An 18,938-nucleotide genomic window follows, 5' to 3' on the forward strand; every position below is an offset into this window, starting at 1 on the left:
CTGCTCATCCGTGTAATACTTGCAGTATTACACAAGTTTTTTTCAGGGTCAAAGCCATCGTCCGGTTCATGATAATGAATTTCAGTGTCTCCATATGTGTTCAGTTCCAGATCCAGTCCCTCAAAAACTATTAACTTCTGTAACAAATCACTTGCCTCATATCGTCCATGGGTCATGCTTGTTGTTGTTGGTTCCAGAGCTCATCTGCCATCACAGATATCAATATACCTGCACGTTTCACACCGCTTTGGGTCCAGGATTCAGAATGAAGTCAAATAATATATGATCATTACATAAAAGTTTTTCTTTTTGCATTAGTACAAAAAACTACGAGGAGAGAAACCATTCAACATATTAGACTCACAGGAACTGTACAATCAACTACAGACTGATGGACTGACTTGATGTGACAGTTTCAATTTCACGAATCAAATTAATGGGACTTTTAGTATTTGGATCAAGTAGTTTGTGAAAAATAAGGTGTCAGTTAAATTAAGTTACAGCCAATGTGCAATCTGCTGAGGGGGGTTCCCCACTGGTTTATATATCGCTGCCTCTCCTGAATTATTTTTATCCCTTGAGCGGACTGAATTAACCCCCCATTCATACCGCCATTAGGAATGCTAACTAAGCTGGCTGACTGTTTAGCCAACAAGCTCCCAACAGTTAACACATAATGACATTACATTACTGGTAAGTTGTATGTTGCCTATGTTAATTATATAAGAAACACTAAACCTCTGCAGAGGCTTATGGGGGTGCACCACAGCTCCCCTTGCCACTTGTGATGGCTATTGATCGCTATACACAGCCAACACAGTTTTTAAAAATTGACAGTAATTCGCCTTGATCCATGCACAGCTTTCTCCGAATGACACTGACCAAGCACAACTAATCTAGTGAAAAGCAAGCCAGGGTCTGTCAGAGGTTTGTTGTTAAAGGGAGTTTTTCCTTTCCACTGTCGCCAAGTGCTTGTTCAAGGGGGATGTTGGGTATTCAAAAACAAAACAAAAATGTAGTCAGTGCATTTGAATGGTTTATGTTTTTAATGAAATTGAAAAATACTGTAGCTTATAGTGAAGTTGTTCCATACAGAGTCTCAGCCTAACTCATGTGATCAGATGCCTGGGTGAAGGGACTGAGTGATCTGGGGGCCCAGGCAAACTCAAACATGGCACCGCCCTGTACTCTATTTTCACTTTTTTCTACCTGTGAATGTCCTTGGTATTAAGGAGGTGGTTTGTCTGGTGATGAGTGAATTACAAACAATAACCACAGGGGTGCCAATACTGAGCTTATTTGGCAGACGGTGTAGTAGGAGTACGGTGGCCCTGGAGATCAATGAACTGCAACTTGAACAAAAACACATACAAATATACAAAACACTATGAAATTAAGAAAATACTTTCACCAATTTGACAACAGTGCATTTGTACATTTGATTGTCAAATTGGTAAAAGTGTTTTCATAATTTGTTAGTGTATTGTTTATTTGCATGTGTTTCTTCATGTTGCCATGCACTGAGCCCTTGGGGCCACCGTAGAGGAGGGCTGTTTGTCTTTGCAGCCACCTCTCTCAACAAATTTAAATCTTGACAGAGTGCTCTAACCAGAAAAAAAGAGAAAGCCCACCTCCATCTACATAAAAACAATACAGTGCTGTTGCACAGACAGAATTATTGTAAACAAGTTTTACAATGCAGTTATTGAACTCGGATCTTGAGGAAAACACCACTATTGTGCGTCCTGCATATTTTATAAGTGGATTTACTGACATACCTAATATCAAGTATTATTATGTCTTTCTCTCTTTACTTTACATCATTTCAGTGCTGGGAAACACAGTTGTGATGGTAATAATATGCTTGGATCATACTTTGAGAACTCCAAAATATGTTGCAGTTTTTAATCTAGCATTTGCAGACCTGTTGAGTAGCTCTGCTTTGGTGCCGAAAGTTCTTGACATTTTCCTGTTTGACCATCCCTACATCTCCTACGACGACTGCTTTACATTCATGTTTTTCTGCTATGCCTTCCTTTCAATGCAGCCTCTTAATCTGGTTGCACTCTCCTACGACAGACTGATAGCTGTCGGCTTCCCACTGCACTATCAAGTGAAGGTGACCCACAGGGGCATGTTTTCTTTGATTGTGTTTTTCTGGCTCTTTGTTATTATTGTTACGCTCTTTGCAGTTTCCCTTCCCACAAGAATTTCTTTCTGTATGTCTGTTGTTAATAGCTTTTTCTGTGACTATATACTGATGCTAGCATTTGTCTGTAATGATAATATACTTAGCATGGTAATTGATCACTTGATATCAGTACTTAGTCTTTGGCTTCCACTGCTATTTATCTTGTCATGTTATTCATATATTGGCTATGCCTTGTCTAAAGTAGCTGCAGTTCAGGAAAGAGTTAAGGCCTTTAAAACCTGCACATCTCATCTTTCACTGGTGGCAATTTATTTCCTACCAATAATGATCACATTTGCAAATATAGATCCAAATGCCAGACTCATAAACATGTCTCTGACCGCTGTCTTTCCTTCCACGTTGAATCCAATCATTTATGTTCTGCAGACACAAGAAATCAAAGTATCTGTGAAAAGGTTACTAAAAATCAGAAAGCGATCCAGAATCACAGTGAAGAGAATAATAATATGATCATCTGTGTATATTTGGGGCCAAACAGTGAAAGTAAGAACCACATGAGTGAAGCAGCAGCTTCAGTGTGGTACTTTTATAACATCCCAGAAATGTTTCAACAAAAGCATAATACTCAAATAACTAATTTTGGCACAATGTGGTTTATCTCACTGGACCATGTACACCACACAGTAACACTAGGCTTTTCCTTTAATTTGTTGTACTGCAAACAAGTTATTATGATCAAGCACTTTGTCTCTACATATGTTGTTATGGCTGAGTCTACTGTAATAATTGTCATCTTAATCTTTTTGTGCAAAATTTAAAACATGCATTTATATTTCTACAATCACTGCTTAAATAAGGGATTTATTGTGATCAAATGTTTTTTGCTTCTTGATGGTCATTGACACCTTATAGGTGCATTTAAAGAGGAACAAGATCCATCTTGTTTTCCTGTCTAACTGAACACAACTTCACATTAAACCTTTCAAGCTGTTCAGGGACTTTCTGGTTTTTCTTGAAGAATATTTCTGTGAAGCAGCTACAGAAACTTAAATTCTGTGGAGGTGGCATGCTCTTGTTGTGATTGTGCTTGAGTTCCAAAAGTTTACAAGATGAACAAAGCAAAAATGATCAAATATTTGAAAGCAAGGATTGAGCATCATGTTATTTAGGTCAATCTGGAGGCTGTCTTTAAATTTTGTAAATACAGCATACATTAATGTCATTATAGTGGAGCGAGGGGCAGTTATGAAGAGAACAGATTTCAGACAACCTTTCACTGCAGTTTGTATGGATTGTTGTGCTATAGAGTATTTATCAAAGTAGAAACTGATGTTATGACATGGTTTTATTTTAAGTGTGTGGACACACTGTGGTGTGAGTTTGCACTTTTAATAAATTCTGATTTGATTTTAATTTGAAGATGTGCGAAAGAACTGAATCATGTGAGCTGCAACAAGATGGAGTACCTGGAGTTACTGTGGTGTATAGTCCAGTGGTATACTGGAAATTAAAGCAGCAAAAATCTTTCAGTGAAATGAAACTGGAAAAAACATTTAAGAAGCCCTAGTTGAGATGCTGTACATTTTGCTCCTGAGCAATCTAGATCCACCTATTGCTCTAAAATTATCTCCAAAAACTGTTTTGTATGTTGAATCTGTGACAGCAGGCTGCCTCTGACCCCGCCGGCCTGCACAGACTGGCTTATTCTAGTTCACACCTTATCTTAAAATATTCACATGGACACTTACAGTATCTCTATTATTAGCACATCAAGCAATTATTAATTAAGGTTTATAATTACTGGTATCTGTTATATTAAGCCTGTCTCTCTATTAATTAAAAAATTAATATCCTGATGACAAATATCAACTGAGTCAATTGCTTCGGTGCATTAGTGACGTAACCTATGAGACAGTTAGAATTCAAACGTATTCATGAAGTCTAGTCTGAAGGCAGATTTCAACACAATTCCTCAGAGTGATATTGAGTAGCTTCATAAATAGGGGCTCAGGTCTCCGACAGTGCAGCTCACTTTAGGGAACTGCACACTTGGTGCTGTCTGATGTGAGTTTGATTACAACAGTCAAAACTGTGCCATCCTTCATTAAATATTAGTTTTGCTTTTTACATCGAGAGAAACAATAAATGAACCAAGGAGAGAAAGATTCTACGAGATCTAATGCTACATTTGTTTGTCCTGTGAAATTCTATCTAAGTGGGTTTACCAACGTCCCTCATGTTAAATATTTCTGTCTTCCTTTGTTTTGTCTATATCATGACTGTTCTTGGGAATGGCCTCCTACTCTCAATGATTTGCCTGGTCAAGACTCTTCGTACTCCTAGATACATGATTGTGTCCAACCTGGCTTTGACAGATTTGTGTGGGCGCACTGTTCTCAGACCAAAAGTCTTGGACACATTTTTGTTTGACGATACATACATTGTCTATGAGGCTTGCTTGACTAATTTGTTCTTTGTTTGGTGTTTTATATTTGTGCAGTCATGGACACTCATCACTATGGTGTTTAACAGATTTATAGCAATTTGCTTCCCTTTAAGGTACCATAGTATTGTGACTAAACCAGATATTGCTGCTATGCTGCTGTTTGTGTGGGTTCTTTATTGAGTCTAATAGCATGCATGGTTTGGCTAATTGATTGCCTCTCCTTCTGCCGATCTTTGGTGATACAAAGCTTTTTCTGTGATCATGGACCAACATTCCGTCTGGCTTGTAATGACAACTCTTTAAATTACATAATGGGAGTTTTGGTTGTAACTGTAATTGTCCGTATTCCTCTTCTATTGATATCAATGACATACAGTATGTTTGCATTGCCATAGCACTGAGCAGGATTGCATCAGGAAAGGAATGAGTCAAAGTCTTTAAAACTTGTATTTCTCACTTGATTCTTCTGGCTATTTTTTTCCTACCCTTCTTGAATGCCAACATAATTTTTCTGACCTCCAACATCCATCCTAATACCAGGATCATAAACTCTATTTTGGCACACACCATACCACCTTTGCTCAATCCTATTATTTACTCTTTAAGAACAGAAGAAGTTTTGAACTCTATCAGGAAACTCCGCAAACCCATTAGGATGAACGATATCACCTTGTCCAAAAAGGTTACCTCTTTAGCTTAGTGTTAAGTATTACAACTTTTTTCTTTTTTTGGGGTGGGGGGTTGTCATTTGATGTACTTTACTGCTGTATTTGATTGCAAAGTGGCCTTAAAAGTGTAAAATATAGATACAGTATGAATGTATTAAACAGGAGAATGCTTCTCCTGAAATAGAGAAAACACGTCACTCTGTACATACATAGACATGCACATACACGATACCTTGTCTGCAACAATGCCATTCCATGTTAAACACACAACGAGATATTCAGCTCAAGGGATAGTATTGATTTCAGGTTCACAAGTCAGCCAGTGTAAACACACCTGAATACTTCATACAATTAAGTCATTACCAGGGATTTGAACACAAGTAGCAGGCAACAGTCAAAGGTTTATGCACATTTCAGCCTCAGAGTCTAAAATCACAAACTCGTGCTGCCAGGTAGGAACACCTCGACTCATCATCTCAGCAGCATTCTGTTCCATTTTATGGATAAACATTGCCTAGCGATATGGAGTCAATTTGTGCTTCAACTGCCTAATGCATTAAATTTATTATAGACAACAAAGGAAACAATTCATGCACTTACCTTTACACCTCTTCATATCAAAATAATGTGTCTGTTGTGGATGATTGTGAAGGCATGACAGTTGTTTTCTTTGGAGTAGCTGACACAGCCTGGTAGAGCCCTGCACACAGTTTCTTCACTGATTCTATAACATCCAGTCATGGGCAGTATGTGGTGTTTGTCTACAGAAGATGCATGCTCGGGGCTTCGGGCTGACACACCTCTCAGTATATCATTTCCCTCTGCTGAAAAGTGCCATTTTATCTCCATGAACAACCTGCCTGTAGCAGAATAGAGAGAACATTCTCAGGTCATCCATGCTGTGCGAGTGTGCTCTTTGTAACAGGGCCTCCACAAGAAAACCCTCCAGATACAGTACTCAGCTGTTAGGGTCTGCCTTCTCTCACATAGTGAAGTCTGTGCTGCAAATCCTGTGTTCACACACAGGTGTATTGCTTGCTTTGAGATTTCTTTCTATTTGGTCTGTGTGCACCTTTCTGAGATGGCGGTGATTACAGACTGGTCAAGATCATCTGCCATTACAAGATCAAAATCGGGATACTCTAGCTAATCAGAGATGAATTTGATTGTTCTGCAGATATTCTTAAAATGACATGCAAAACAAACTTCTCATCAATGATTGGACACAGACAGACATTTAGGCTCAGGACAAACTAAAACTGTCTTTTAATGCATAACATTATCTAAAAGGGCACTACACCATTTTAAACACATGAAGTTTAGTTTACTCATCATGGAGTGTGTGAAGTAGTGATGGCCATCTGACACCGAGGGCTCGATACACGATTCGAGCTCAGAGAGGGATCTCCCACGTACCACTGCCTCAAAGCTTGTATCGTTGCCAAAAAGACACGTGGCTGATGACGTCCGACGCAGAAACGCCTGGCCTGAGTGACTCCTGTGACCAGTTCAGACAGTCAATACAGTGTCACGACGTGAGATCTCGCTGCGCACGTCAGCAGGTGCTTAGGGGTACTATAAAGCCACCCAAGATGATGCACAACATGTGGGTTTGTCGGCGTAGTAGGTGTGTGCATAGTTGCTGTCGGTATGATCATTGCTGCTGGTGTGTGATCACCATGGAGCCAGCTAGGAATAAACCTGATTGATTCTCCATCCCTTGTATTTATTCACACCCTGTCCTAGTTACTCTAGTTACCCTAGTTATCTAGTTACCCTAGCACATATTACCATCCTAGCACATCCTCCGTTTCCTCAAGCACGCCTTCTCCCACCTACTACACTACATATGTTCATAGACTCGACCGACTGACCAATCAATCTTTACAAATGTTTCACATCATTCACACAAAGCCTAGTTACACCCATCACATAATTCAGACATTGTCCTGCTGCATACTATTTTGCCACCAGATGGCACTAAACCGAACCTTTGAATGAATGAACCAATACTCGATATAAATGATGAAGTGGTTCGATACAGGTGTCATGGTGTCAATTGGACATCACTAGTGTGAAGGCTACGCTGTCACAGTGTTAGCATTTCTTCTTTTTAATGTAGCTAATAATTTAACATTTTCCAGCAATGGCCCCACAGTCTTTTGGCTTCATATAACACACTTTGTTATGGCTTGTTTGTTTGAAGTAATCTGTTTTACCTTTGTCCCAGACAGCCCCCCACCTGGCCAAAAGATGAGACAGCTGTTGAGAAGGGCTCTTAGGGTTAGGATTAGGGTTAGGTTAATGGAAGTTGGTAGGAAGTGGAGAGACCAACTGGGTGTCAATGAGGGGAGTCCACCAGTTTTTACTTAGGTTAAACTTATTTTTGAATGCACCTTTGTTGTTGCATTTGTTGTAGTTTTTGTTGTACAGACAGAAAGTACAATATTATTGCAGGCTGTAGTAGTTAATGTACTGTGCTTTCTTTAATATACTGCAGACCAGATAAAAAACTTTTATTTTCCAGGATTTGAAAATATACAGAAACAATATTATGTCCAGTATTTGAATTGTAAAATTTTCTATGTAATAATTTAATAAATACATTTTTATAGTGAAGTGTTGTAAAACAACAGGTGCTGCTGATGGTGTGATTTTTCCAGGTAAATGGTGTTTTAAAAATCATCACAACATATAAAATAACTGATTTCAAGTTACAAGGCCAGTGATTATGAAACTACTGCAAATTAAAACACAGTAAATGACAAAATACAACATAACCACAATTTTAATATAAAGCATTTTCTAAGATGCCCATAGTAAAATAATTATAAAACATATTTATACTATTTTAATACTTTCTGATGTGTCAGTTAGTCATATAGAGCTCACTTTTTGGAAAAGGTTTTGCTGCTAAGTCTAACGTTTTTGAAAAGTTTCCTGATAAAGTTCAGCACTTCTTCTGTCTTTAAAGAGTAAATAATAGGATTGAGCAAAGGAGATATGGTAGGTGTAGAAACTGAGTCAATGATCCTGGCATAAGGATAAATGTGGGAGGTGAGAGCAGTTATGTTGATACTCGAGTGGCAAGAAGAAAACAGCCACAAGAATCAGATGGGAAGTACAAGTTTTCAAAGCTTTGAGTTGTTCCTGTCCTGATGCAATCCTGCTCAGTGCTATGGCAATGCAAATATATGTCAGTGCTATCAATATAGGAGGAACACAGAAGATTACAATAAAGACAACATATACCCCCCCTCCTTGAACCGCCACCTTATTGTGGTGGAGGGGTTTGAGTACCCGAGTGATCCTAAGAGCTATGTTGTCGGGGGCTATATGTCCCTGGTAGGGTCTCCCAAGGCAAACAGGTCCTGGGTGACGGGTCAGACTAAGAGCGGTTCAAAAGCCCTTTATGAATAGATTAAAATCAAGGACCGTGACGTCGCCTGGCATGGCGCAGCCGGGGCCCCACCCTGGAGCCAGGCCTGGGGTTGGGGCTCGAATGCGAGCGCCTGGTGGCCATTTTAAAGACCCAGTTCTTCTTTATACAAAGAAATGAAAAAAGGAAAAAAAAAACTAAAGATCCTTGTACCTGTGGAAGAGAGACCTTGAAGGATTCTCCCTTGAGAGTGGCACCATATTTAGTCAAACATCTGGGTGATGTAAAATAGCAGGTTTCCTCATTGTGGATAGTGCACCTGGTTGCCTCAACATAACATTTCCTGCCAGGGGGTGTTTGATATGCAGTGTTCCTCATTGAAGATTCCAAATACTGAAGTTAAAAGTCCCAGCAGTGGAGTGAAGAAGCCGGGGAGGATACAAGCTGTTTGTTTGTCAAGGAGCTCATCAGACACAAACAGTGGAGACAGATGGTCTCCATTGGCCCTTGAATGCAGATCACAGGACCTGAATGGAGGAAAGAGAGTAAGTGAGACATACAGTAGATAGAGACAGATACCCTTTTACAGTGAAGAAAGGTACCAACAAAGAACTTGCAGTTAGTGTAAAAGAGCATTATGTGGTATCTTACATGGCATTGGGGGGTGTATTCTCCTGATTCTGTCCCGTCGGCTTCCGTTCTCATGCCTTTATTTTGACATTTCCTGTTTCTGTTTCACCTTAGTTTCAGAACTTTTACTTTAATCAGCACTCATTGTTTTCAAGGGGCAGCACGGTGGCGCAGTGGTTAGCACCGCACCGTTGCCTTACAGCGAGAAGGTTCCGGGTTCAGGCCCCACCCAGGACCTTTCTGTGTGGAGTTTGCATGTTCTCCCCGTGCTTGTGTGGGTTCTCTCCGGGTACTCCGGCTTCCTCCCACAGTCCAAAAGACATGCAGCTTAGGTTGATTGGTGTCTCTCAATTGCCCATAGGAGTGCGTGTGTGTGGTTGTTTATCTATGCCTTTGCCCAATTGCCAGCCAGAAATGGCTCCATGACCCCATTCAGGGACTAAGCGGTAGAAAATGAATGAATTAATCCTTGTTTTCACCCCTTTACAAGCAGCTTTCCCCACCAGAAAGCTGCCAGATCGTTCTAACCCATGTCAGACTTTCCAGCATATTTTCTTGTGCCTGTTTTTCCTGTTTTGACCCCAGAATACCTTGTGACCACCGAGTACTGCCTGACCCTTCTGATTCGGACTGTTTTCTGTGTTTGGACTATTGGACTCCCCTCTTTGACCTCTCGTTGTGTGGATCCCTCAGCTGTGTAAGTTTGCTGTCTCTGACCCTGGACTGTCTTAGTGACCTGAGAGTGTGTTTCGAGTTTATGTAGTTTTCTGTACCGTTTTGTTTTCAGTGCACTAATTAAAGAGACAGTGTTTTACTTATCCTCATCTGGCATTATAATTGAGTTCACTCTGTGACATCATTGGCAGTTTTACGTGCTGATCCTGACAGAAATATAGATCTCTCAGGCCCTACGGGGCAGATAGTGGACCTACATTTGTCGGGTGTCTGCTAACATGTTTCAAAGTGAATGGAGACATTTCACTGCAACTACTGAATTTATAAATAAGCAAATGTTTAACAAGGTTGCCACATCAGCTTAAAGGTATTAAAATGTTGTTACTGGTTCACAACAATGTTCCAGTGTTCCTGCTGCCATTACAGGTTTAAGTGTGTTGTTTTCTACAAATATATTTGATAACAATGGTGCATACAGTAAATATGCTCTATGATATGGTGAACTTGAGCTGCATGAAAAATATTTACAATACATAAAAGTGTTTCTTTCAAAACCTGTCTTCAAGACAACCAAATGTGTGCCATAATGTAATTACAGTGCAGTAAGCAGCAAAAAAAACACAGAAGCTCATCAGGCTTTATATGATAAATTCAAAACATCCTTGCAATTTGTTAATCCCACAAAATCTCAAAAGTTCAAAACATGCAGGCACAGAAATAGCAGGTCAATGCAAGATAACCCACATTTCCTGGAGAAGACTTTTAGTAAAATTCTTACAGAAAAGAAATGTCTGGCAACCATAGTGGATGGAGAGGCCTGAAGTGAAACACCACTGAACTTGTAAACACAGTTTAGATTCACACAGCAGCTTTATGTCAGAAACGGCGTGCGTAGTGCGGCCGAAAAGTGTTTTGTGAACTCATTAAATGGCCAGACGAGGAAGTGTTAAACAAAAAACCGTCTCTTTATTATGAGAACTAAAACGAAACAACAAAACCATACCAGACACGGTGGACACAAACCCACGGTCAGTATCGGTCCCAGGTCAGAGCCAGCAAACACGTACATCCAAGGAAATCCAAAGTGCGTAGTCCGTATAGAAAGTCCGATAAGCCGATACACATGAGCAGTCCGAGATAAGAGGGCAAGGCAGAACAGGGTAATCCACAAAACAGTCCGAGTCAGAAACACAAATACCAAAAACCGAATATAACGCTGGAAAGTCTGAGCTGGGGTCTAGAACAATCTGGCAGCGTCCTCATGGGAGGACGCTGCCTAAATAGGGAAGAAAACAGGTGCACATAACAACGAAGCAGGTGAAACTAATGTGAGTGATGAACGTAAAGAAAAGACCAGAACTAAGGTGAAACAAAACAGGAAATAGTGTCAAAATAAAAGCCAGACAGGAAGCAGTGGAACCGAATCATGACACTTTACGCACAGAGGAGCTGAGAAGCAGCTAAAAACAAGACGATTTTAGCTTTTTCCACTTTTAAATACGAGATATTCATGACACTAAATGTACAGATGATAGGTTTTCTAAGCAAAAGTCATAAACTAGATGGAAGATGATTTTCTAGCTGTATAAAAACACAGTATTGGAAGGAAAAAGATTAGAACTAATAAAAGATGAGTTGTACAGGGTTTAAAAGCCTTCACCCTTTCCTGAACTGTGGCCATTTTAGTCACATCACAGCTGATGCATAAGTAAACAAAATGAATACCAGTGGTGGAAGCCAAAAGAAAACAACAGGTAACAAAATACTAATCACCAGGCTGGGTGTGTTATCATTGCAATTGGCCAGAATAAAAGGCCTTGGTCACAGAAACAGCAGCTAATAACTCAAGGCATAGAAAATGTGATGTGTGCATACTCAAACATTTTGGTTGAAATAATTAAATAAATAAACAAAAACCTCAGACACTGTTAATATTCCAACAACTCAAGGAAAGACAATAAACAGTGTCATTTGTTATAAATTTCCCAGTGTGTGGCTTAATGAATGGCTTTCCTTTAAGCAAAATGTTGAAAATCTTGTGATAAAAATTCATATTGGTTATAGGTATCATTTCAGACATGAAACTTTATTTACAAAGTGCTTTGAATTTCATGATTTAAGTTGATTCAGACATGCTAAAATGTTTCTGTATGACACATCTAACCTATTAAAATTGACAATTTCCAGGATCTGAAAATATCCAGAAACAATATTACATCCAGTATTTTAATTCTAAATTTTTCTATGTAATAATTTAATAAATACATTTTTATAGTGAAGTATTGTAAAACAGCAGGTGCTGCTAATGGTGTGATTTTCCCAGGTAAATGGTGTCTTAAACATATTGTCACAACATATAAAATAACTGATTTCAAGTAACAAGGCTGATGATTATGAAGCTACTGCAAAGCAAAATACAGTGAATGACAAAATACAACATAACCACAATTTAAAAGTAAAGTATTTTCTACTAAGATGCCCATATTAAAATAATTACAAAACACAATTATACTATTTTCATACTGTCTGATGTGTCAGTCATATAGAGCTCACTTTTTGAAAAAGGTTTTGCTACTAAGTCTATTGTTTTTGAAAAGTTTCCTGATAAAGTTGAGCACTTCTTCTGTCTTTAAAGAGTAAATAATAGGATTGAGCAAAGGAGATATGGTGGGTGTAGAAATTGTGTCAATGATCTTGGCACTAGGATGAACCTGGGAGGTCAGAGCAGTTATGTTGATGCCCAAGACTGGTAAGAAGAAAACAGCCACAAGAATCAGATGAGAAGTACAAGTTTTTAAAGCTTTGAGTCGTTCCTGTCCTAATGCAATCCTGCTCAGTGCTATGGCAATGCAAAAATATGTCAGTGCTATCAATATAGGAGGAATAAAGAAGATTACAATAAAGACAACATATGCCATTATATTATTTAACGATGTGTCATTACAGGCCAGACCACATGTTGGTCCATATTCACAGAAAACATTTTCAATCACCAAAGATCCACAGAAGGAGAGGCGATCAATTAGCCCAACCATGCAGGCTATTAGACTCAATAAAAATAACCATGTAAATAGCAGCATTGCAGCAATAGCTGGTTTAGTCACAATACTATGGTACCTTAAAGGAAAGCAAATTGCTATAAATCTGTCGTATGCCATAATCACAAGTGTCCATGACTCCATACTTATAAAGAAAAATACAAAGAACATATGACTTAAACAAACCTCATAAGCAATGTATCTGTTGTTAAACAAAAATGTGTCCACAACTTTTGGGGTGAAAGCAGTGCTCCCACACAAATCTGTCAATGCCAGGTTGAACACAATCATATATTTCGGAGTATGAAAAGTCTTGTCCAGGTAAATCACTGAGAGGAGGAGGCCATTCCCAAGAACAGTCATGATATAGACAAAACACAGGAAAACACATAAATACTGCACATGAGGGATGTCAGTAAACCCACCAAGATAGAATCTTGAAGGACGAACAAATGTCTCATTAGATATATTAGCAACTTTCTCTTCTGGGTTCATTATATCCCTGGATGTAAACAGAGAAAACAACACAACATATGACAAAGGATGACACAGATGACTGGTGGTGACCGTTGTAACCAAAGTCACGTCAGACAATATCAACTGTGCAGCTCCCTAAAGTGAGTTGCACTGCCAGAGACCTGCTGTTTGTTTTCCCTTTCAAAGTGAAACAGTAGAAATACAGGCAGCTGTGTCACATGATCATGAATTACAGTAGGCAGTTATATTTTATCTTGTGTAATTGTGTCAGATTATGTCATTGATGTGATGATGTAATCCGTTCAGTTAACTACTGACACTAGGATACGGAAATATTCAAAGTCACAATGTAGAAACTGGACAAAAATTACTAGAAATGTCCAAAATGATAACATGAGCATTTTAATAAAGGATGCAAAATGAATACACCCTAGTCTACACTTTTACTAATGAACATTTGTATTGTAGGTTCTTTCAAAATATAACGGTGTAATAGATTTTAATTCTTTAAAATCTACAATGCATTTTAGCTCCAAAGATGATTGTGGATTTTATTTGGTTTTTAATAACAGAGATAAGCACATGTGTCCATGTAACTATTGCATTAAGATATGGTGTGAACAGTCTCTGCAGGATGGTAGGGTTGGAAGCGGCCTGAAGCCATGGCTGCTGCATTGCACCCTGTTGCCTCTTTAAAGTAGACACAACTAATTTTGCCAGGTGGTGGGATCAGTGAGAAAACACTCACTATCTAAAAGCAGCTTTAGAATAAATTACAGTAAAACTTATTTCACTTAAAAATGATAGATATGGTATAGCAAGCAATCACTAACTTTACAAGGTTGACAGTATGTGATAGCAATAAAAAAAATCCACTTGTCTTACAAGCAAAACACAGTAAATGCTATTTCTATTTGTATAAAGAAAGTTTGGGATAAAGCTAGAAACAAAGACTCTGAGTTAGAATCACTGTGCCGCTACCATCAAAAAAAAAAATCAAAATATTATTTCTGCGTTAATACTGACAATTTTAATTACCTGACCTGAAAGATAAGGGGTCAGTTGGATCAAGAATCTTAGATTGATAGCTTAAAATGTGATGCGTGACCATCTACTGTACACACTGCGCACTGGGTTTTGCATAATGTAAATACAACTACGTCAGTAAACAAAAAATTTCACCCTCTCATGCTGTGTGGCCAACTGCAGCAAACAGGCCTTGTCTTGCGTGACCTGATATGGAACATCTGATTTGTACAATCTCAATAACTAAAAGAGTCTTCAGCTTGTACCTTTTGAGACAGTATGATGAACACTGTTCTAACACTGGTCTAAATAATGTATGGAAGGAAATCTTCATCAAAATGTTTGAGAACGCACAAACCACATTTTGAGCACTACTCAGCTTGAAACTCAGCATTTGAAAGCACACGGGCACATATTTGTAAGCAAAGAATCAGAGCTGAGAGCATAATCCAGGTCATGCATGTGCACGTTTCTGAGTCTATGCTCTCAGTTTTTTCCATTGGGGTTTGTGTGAAAGTCTGTCCATGCCAAAAATGTGTAAATCAGAATTGGAGAATGCGTAGGCACGAATTTGTATGAGCACACAGATTTGAGATTGAGATTTCAGGGCGGACAGACTCCTGAGTGCAAAAGACAATTTCAGCGAGCAGCAGGGATCCTGTAATTACCCATAATTCCCCTTCACACTTGCATTTTGCAGCATCACTGCACTCTCAAACATATATTTCACTGATTTACACAGCCCAGCCCATGAAAAGCATCATTCTTCATTTTCCATAGAGTTCTACTTTCTTTGTTAAACCAAAGTTCAGAAATACTAAACCTTGGTTTAACAAGGAACTTAGAACTCTGTGGAAAATAAAGAATGGCATTAAAACTGATGATAGCAGATCTTGGTTTAAAACAAATTAATCCAATTAGCAGAATACTAGTGTTGTGTGTTGTACAGTGCCTTGCGAAAGTATTCGGCCCCCTTGAACTTTGCGACCTTTTGCCACATTTCAGGCTTCAAACATAAAGATATAAAACTGTAATTTTTTGTGAAGAATCAACAACAAGTGGGACACAACCATGAAGTGGAACGAAATTTATTGGATATGTCAAACTTTTTTAACAAATAAAAAACTGAAAAATTGGCCGTGCAAAATTATTCAGCCCCCTTAAGTTAATACTTTGTAGCGCCACCTTTTGCTCCGATTACAGCTGTAAGTCGCTTGGGGTATGTCTCTATCAGTTTTGCACATCGAGAGACGGAAATTTTTGCCCATTCCTCCTTGCAAAACAGCTCAAGCTCAGTGAGGTTGGATGGAGAGCATTTGTGAACAGCAGTTTTCAGTTCTTTCCACAGATTCTCGATTGGATTCAGGTCTGGACTTTGACTTGGCCATTCTAACACCTGGATATGTTTATTTGTGAACCATTCCATTGTAGATTTTGCTTTATGTTTTGGATCATTGTCTTGTTGGAAGACAAATCTCCGTCCCAGTCTCAGGTCTTTTGCAGACTCCATCAGGTTTCCTTCCAGAATGGTCCTGTATTTGGCTCCATCCATCTTCCCATCAATTTTAACCATCTTCCCTGCCCCTGCTGAAGAAAAGCAGGCCCAAACCACGATGCTGCCACCACCATGTTTGACAATGGGGATGGTGTGTTCAGGGTGATGAGCTGTGTTGCTTTTACGCCAAACATAACGTTTTGCATTGTTGCCAAAAAGTTCGATTTTGGTTTCATCTGACCAGAGCACCTTCTTCCACATGTTTGGTGTGTCTCCCAGGTGGCTTGTGGCAAACTTTAAACGACACTTTTTATGGATATCTTTAAGAAATGGCTTTCTTCTTGCCACTCTTCCATAAAGGCCAGATTTGTGCAGTATACGACTGATTGTTGTCCTATGGACAGAGTCTCCCACCTCAGCTGTAGATCTCTGCAGTTCATCCAGAGTGATCATGGGCCTCTTGGCTGCATCTCTGATCAGTCTTCTCCTTGTATGAGCTGAAAGTTTAGAGGGACGGCCAGGTCTTGGTAGATTTGCAGTGGTCTGATACTCCTTCCATTTCAATATTATCACTTGCACAGTGCTCCTTGGGATGTTTAAAGCTTGGGAAATCTTTTTGTATCCAAATCCGGCTTTAAACTTCTCCACAACAGTATCTCGGACCTGCCTGGTGTGTTCCTTGTTCTTCATGATGCTCTCTGCGCTTTAAACAGACCTCTGAGACTATCACAGTGCAGGTGCATTTATACGGAGACTTGATTACACACAGGTGGATTCTATTTATCATCATTAGTCATTTAGGTCAACATTGGATCATTCAGAGATCCTCACTGAACTTCTGGAGAGAGTTTGCTGCACTGAAAGTAAAGGGGCTGAATAATTTTGCACGCCCAATTATTCAGTTTTTTATTTGTTAAAAAAGTTTGAAATATCCAATAAATTTCGTTCCACTTCATGATTGTGTCCCACTTGTTGTTGATTCTTCACAAAAAATTACAGTTTTATATCTTTATGTTTGAAGCCTGAAATGTGGCAAAAGGTCGCAAAGTTCAAGGGGGCCGAATACTTTCGCAAGGCACTGTACATGTCATAGTGCAGAAAAGCATAACATGTGGATTTCAAATTAATTCAAAGGTCACTCAATAAAAACATAACACCAAATACCAAAAAGTGTGCTTTAGGTGCCTCTACTCATGCTACGTAAAATACTGTACATGATTTCAGTCAGTAAGATGGTCTGTCAAGATGCTGAGCATATTACAGACACAGGGGAGCAGACCTTGGCCTTATTTGACAGAAATGTAGAGGAGGGCTTCTTCCCTTGATAACACCCTCTCTCAGCAAAGCTAAAGCTCAACAGAGCTGTGAAATACATGATGAGCTCACCTCCATCTACATAAGGACAACACAGCACTGATGCACAGAGGACACTTCTTTCTATAAGTCATTGTGCTGTGGCCAGTTATGGAGTTATTCAATCCAGCTCTTGATAAAAACATCTCTTTTGTGCGTCCTGCTTATTTTATAATAAGTGGATTTACTGACATACCTAATATCAAGTATTATTATGTCTTTCTCTTTGTTGTTTATATTGTTTCAGTGCTGGGAAACACTACTGTGATGGTAATAATATGCTTGGATCATAATTTGAGAACTCCAAAATATATAGCAGTTTTTAATCTAGCATTTACAGACCTGATTGGTAGCTCTGCTTTGGTGCCAAAAATTCTTGACATATTTCTGTTTGACCATCCCTACATCTCCTACAACGACTGCTTGACATTCATGTTTTTCTGCTATGCCTGCCTTTCAATGCAGCCATTTAATCTGGTTGCACTGTCCTATGACAGATTTATAGCAATCAGCTTTCCACTGCACTATCATGTGAAGGTGACCCACAAGTTTATGTTTTCTTTGATTGCCTCTTTCTGGTTCTTCATCATTACAATTTCAGTCATTGCAATTTCCCTTCTCACAAGACTTTCCTACTGTAAGTCTGTAGTTATTAACAGCTATTTCTGTGACTATGACTTGGTGCAAAAGCTGGCCTGCAATGATAATACACTCAGCATGGTCATTGGTCATCTGTTAGCAGCTCTTATTCTTTGGCTTCCACTGCTATTTATCTTGTCATGTTATTCACACATTGGCTATGCATTGTCTAAAGTAGCCACAGTTAAAGAAAGAGTGAAGGCCTTTAAAACCTGCACATCTCATCTTTCACTGGTGGCAATCTATTTTCTCCCTGTAATGTTCACATTTGCTATGACTGCATCTATACACCCAAATACCAGGATCATAAACATGTCTCTGTCTGCTGTCTTTCCTCCTATGTTGAATCCAATTATTTATGTTCTGCAGACTCAGGAAATCAAAGTGTCTGTGAAAAAGTTATTACAAATCAGAAAGCCATCCAAAATCACAGGGACAGGAATAATCATAACATGAGCATTTGTGTATATTTTGAGTCATCTGTTTATGATATTATGTACAAAACAGTAAACGTTCTGGTAAAACCATCGAAGTAACAGCTGTGGTAAATATTAGATACTTCTGCAACATCACATAAGTGAACATGAATATATTCCATGAAAAAGGATTGTAATAATTAATCTTGAGATTAGATAACAGTTTAAAAGAACAATGCTACAAGGCTTGCACTGTCCTGTCTGTTAGGAATGAGGCAAAGTATAGAGGAAATGCATGCCAGTCCCTCCTGGCTCAGAGTAAAGACTAGGTTGACATGCAATTTATTGAGTTTCTTTAGCAAAAGTATAATGTTGTAGTAAACAACCAAATTGTTTGTACTCACAGTTAAATTATATAAGAGATTAACATTATTATAATACCAGGTGGCCTACTACGGGTTGTTTGGTTAAGGAAAAACCTAGAACAGTCAACACAATGTGGAATAAGTTACCATCTGTGATTACTGAAACACCTTGTAAGGCA

General features: G+C 38.9%; 3 protein-coding genes and 1 pseudogene across 3 annotated transcripts; 3 read left to right on the forward strand and 1 right to left on the reverse strand.

Moving 5' to 3' along the window:
* Positions 1-1,696: 1,696 nt before the first annotated feature.
* LOC109953406 (olfactory receptor-like protein DTMT) lies at positions 1,697-2,662 on the forward strand. The gene has a single exon (XM_020588889.1). The coding sequence runs from the start codon at positions 1,697-1,699 to the stop codon at positions 2,660-2,662; it is 966 nt and encodes a 321-aa protein (XP_020444545.1).
* A 1,635-nt stretch (positions 2,663-4,297) lies between these two features.
* On the forward strand, positions 4,298-5,298 carry LOC109953408 (olfactory receptor 146-like; annotated as a pseudogene).
* Positions 5,299-8,154: 2,856 nt separating this feature from the next.
* LOC109953409 (olfactory receptor-like protein OLF4) lies at positions 8,155-13,483 on the reverse strand. The gene is made up of 2 exons (XM_020588890.1): positions 12,504-13,483; positions 8,155-8,299 (listed from the first exon to the last, which is right to left on the reverse strand). Exons 1-2 carry the CDS (start codon positions 13,481-13,483, stop codon positions 8,155-8,157), a joined length of 1,125 nt encoding a protein of 374 aa, XP_020444546.1.
* Positions 13,484-17,450: 3,967 nt separating this feature from the next.
* Positions 17,451-18,434, forward strand: LOC109953410 (olfactory receptor 1500-like). The gene has a single exon (XM_020588891.1). It carries the CDS (start codon positions 17,451-17,453, stop codon positions 18,432-18,434), a length of 984 nt encoding a protein of 327 aa, XP_020444547.1.
* Positions 18,435-18,938: the final 504 nt, after the last annotated feature.

This window comes from Monopterus albus, unplaced genomic scaffold (assembly GCF_001952655.1).
Source record: "Monopterus albus unplaced genomic scaffold, M_albus_1.0 scaffold659.1, whole genome shotgun sequence".
NCBI classification, from domain to species: Eukaryota; Metazoa; Chordata; class Actinopteri; order Synbranchiformes; family Synbranchidae; genus Monopterus; species Monopterus albus.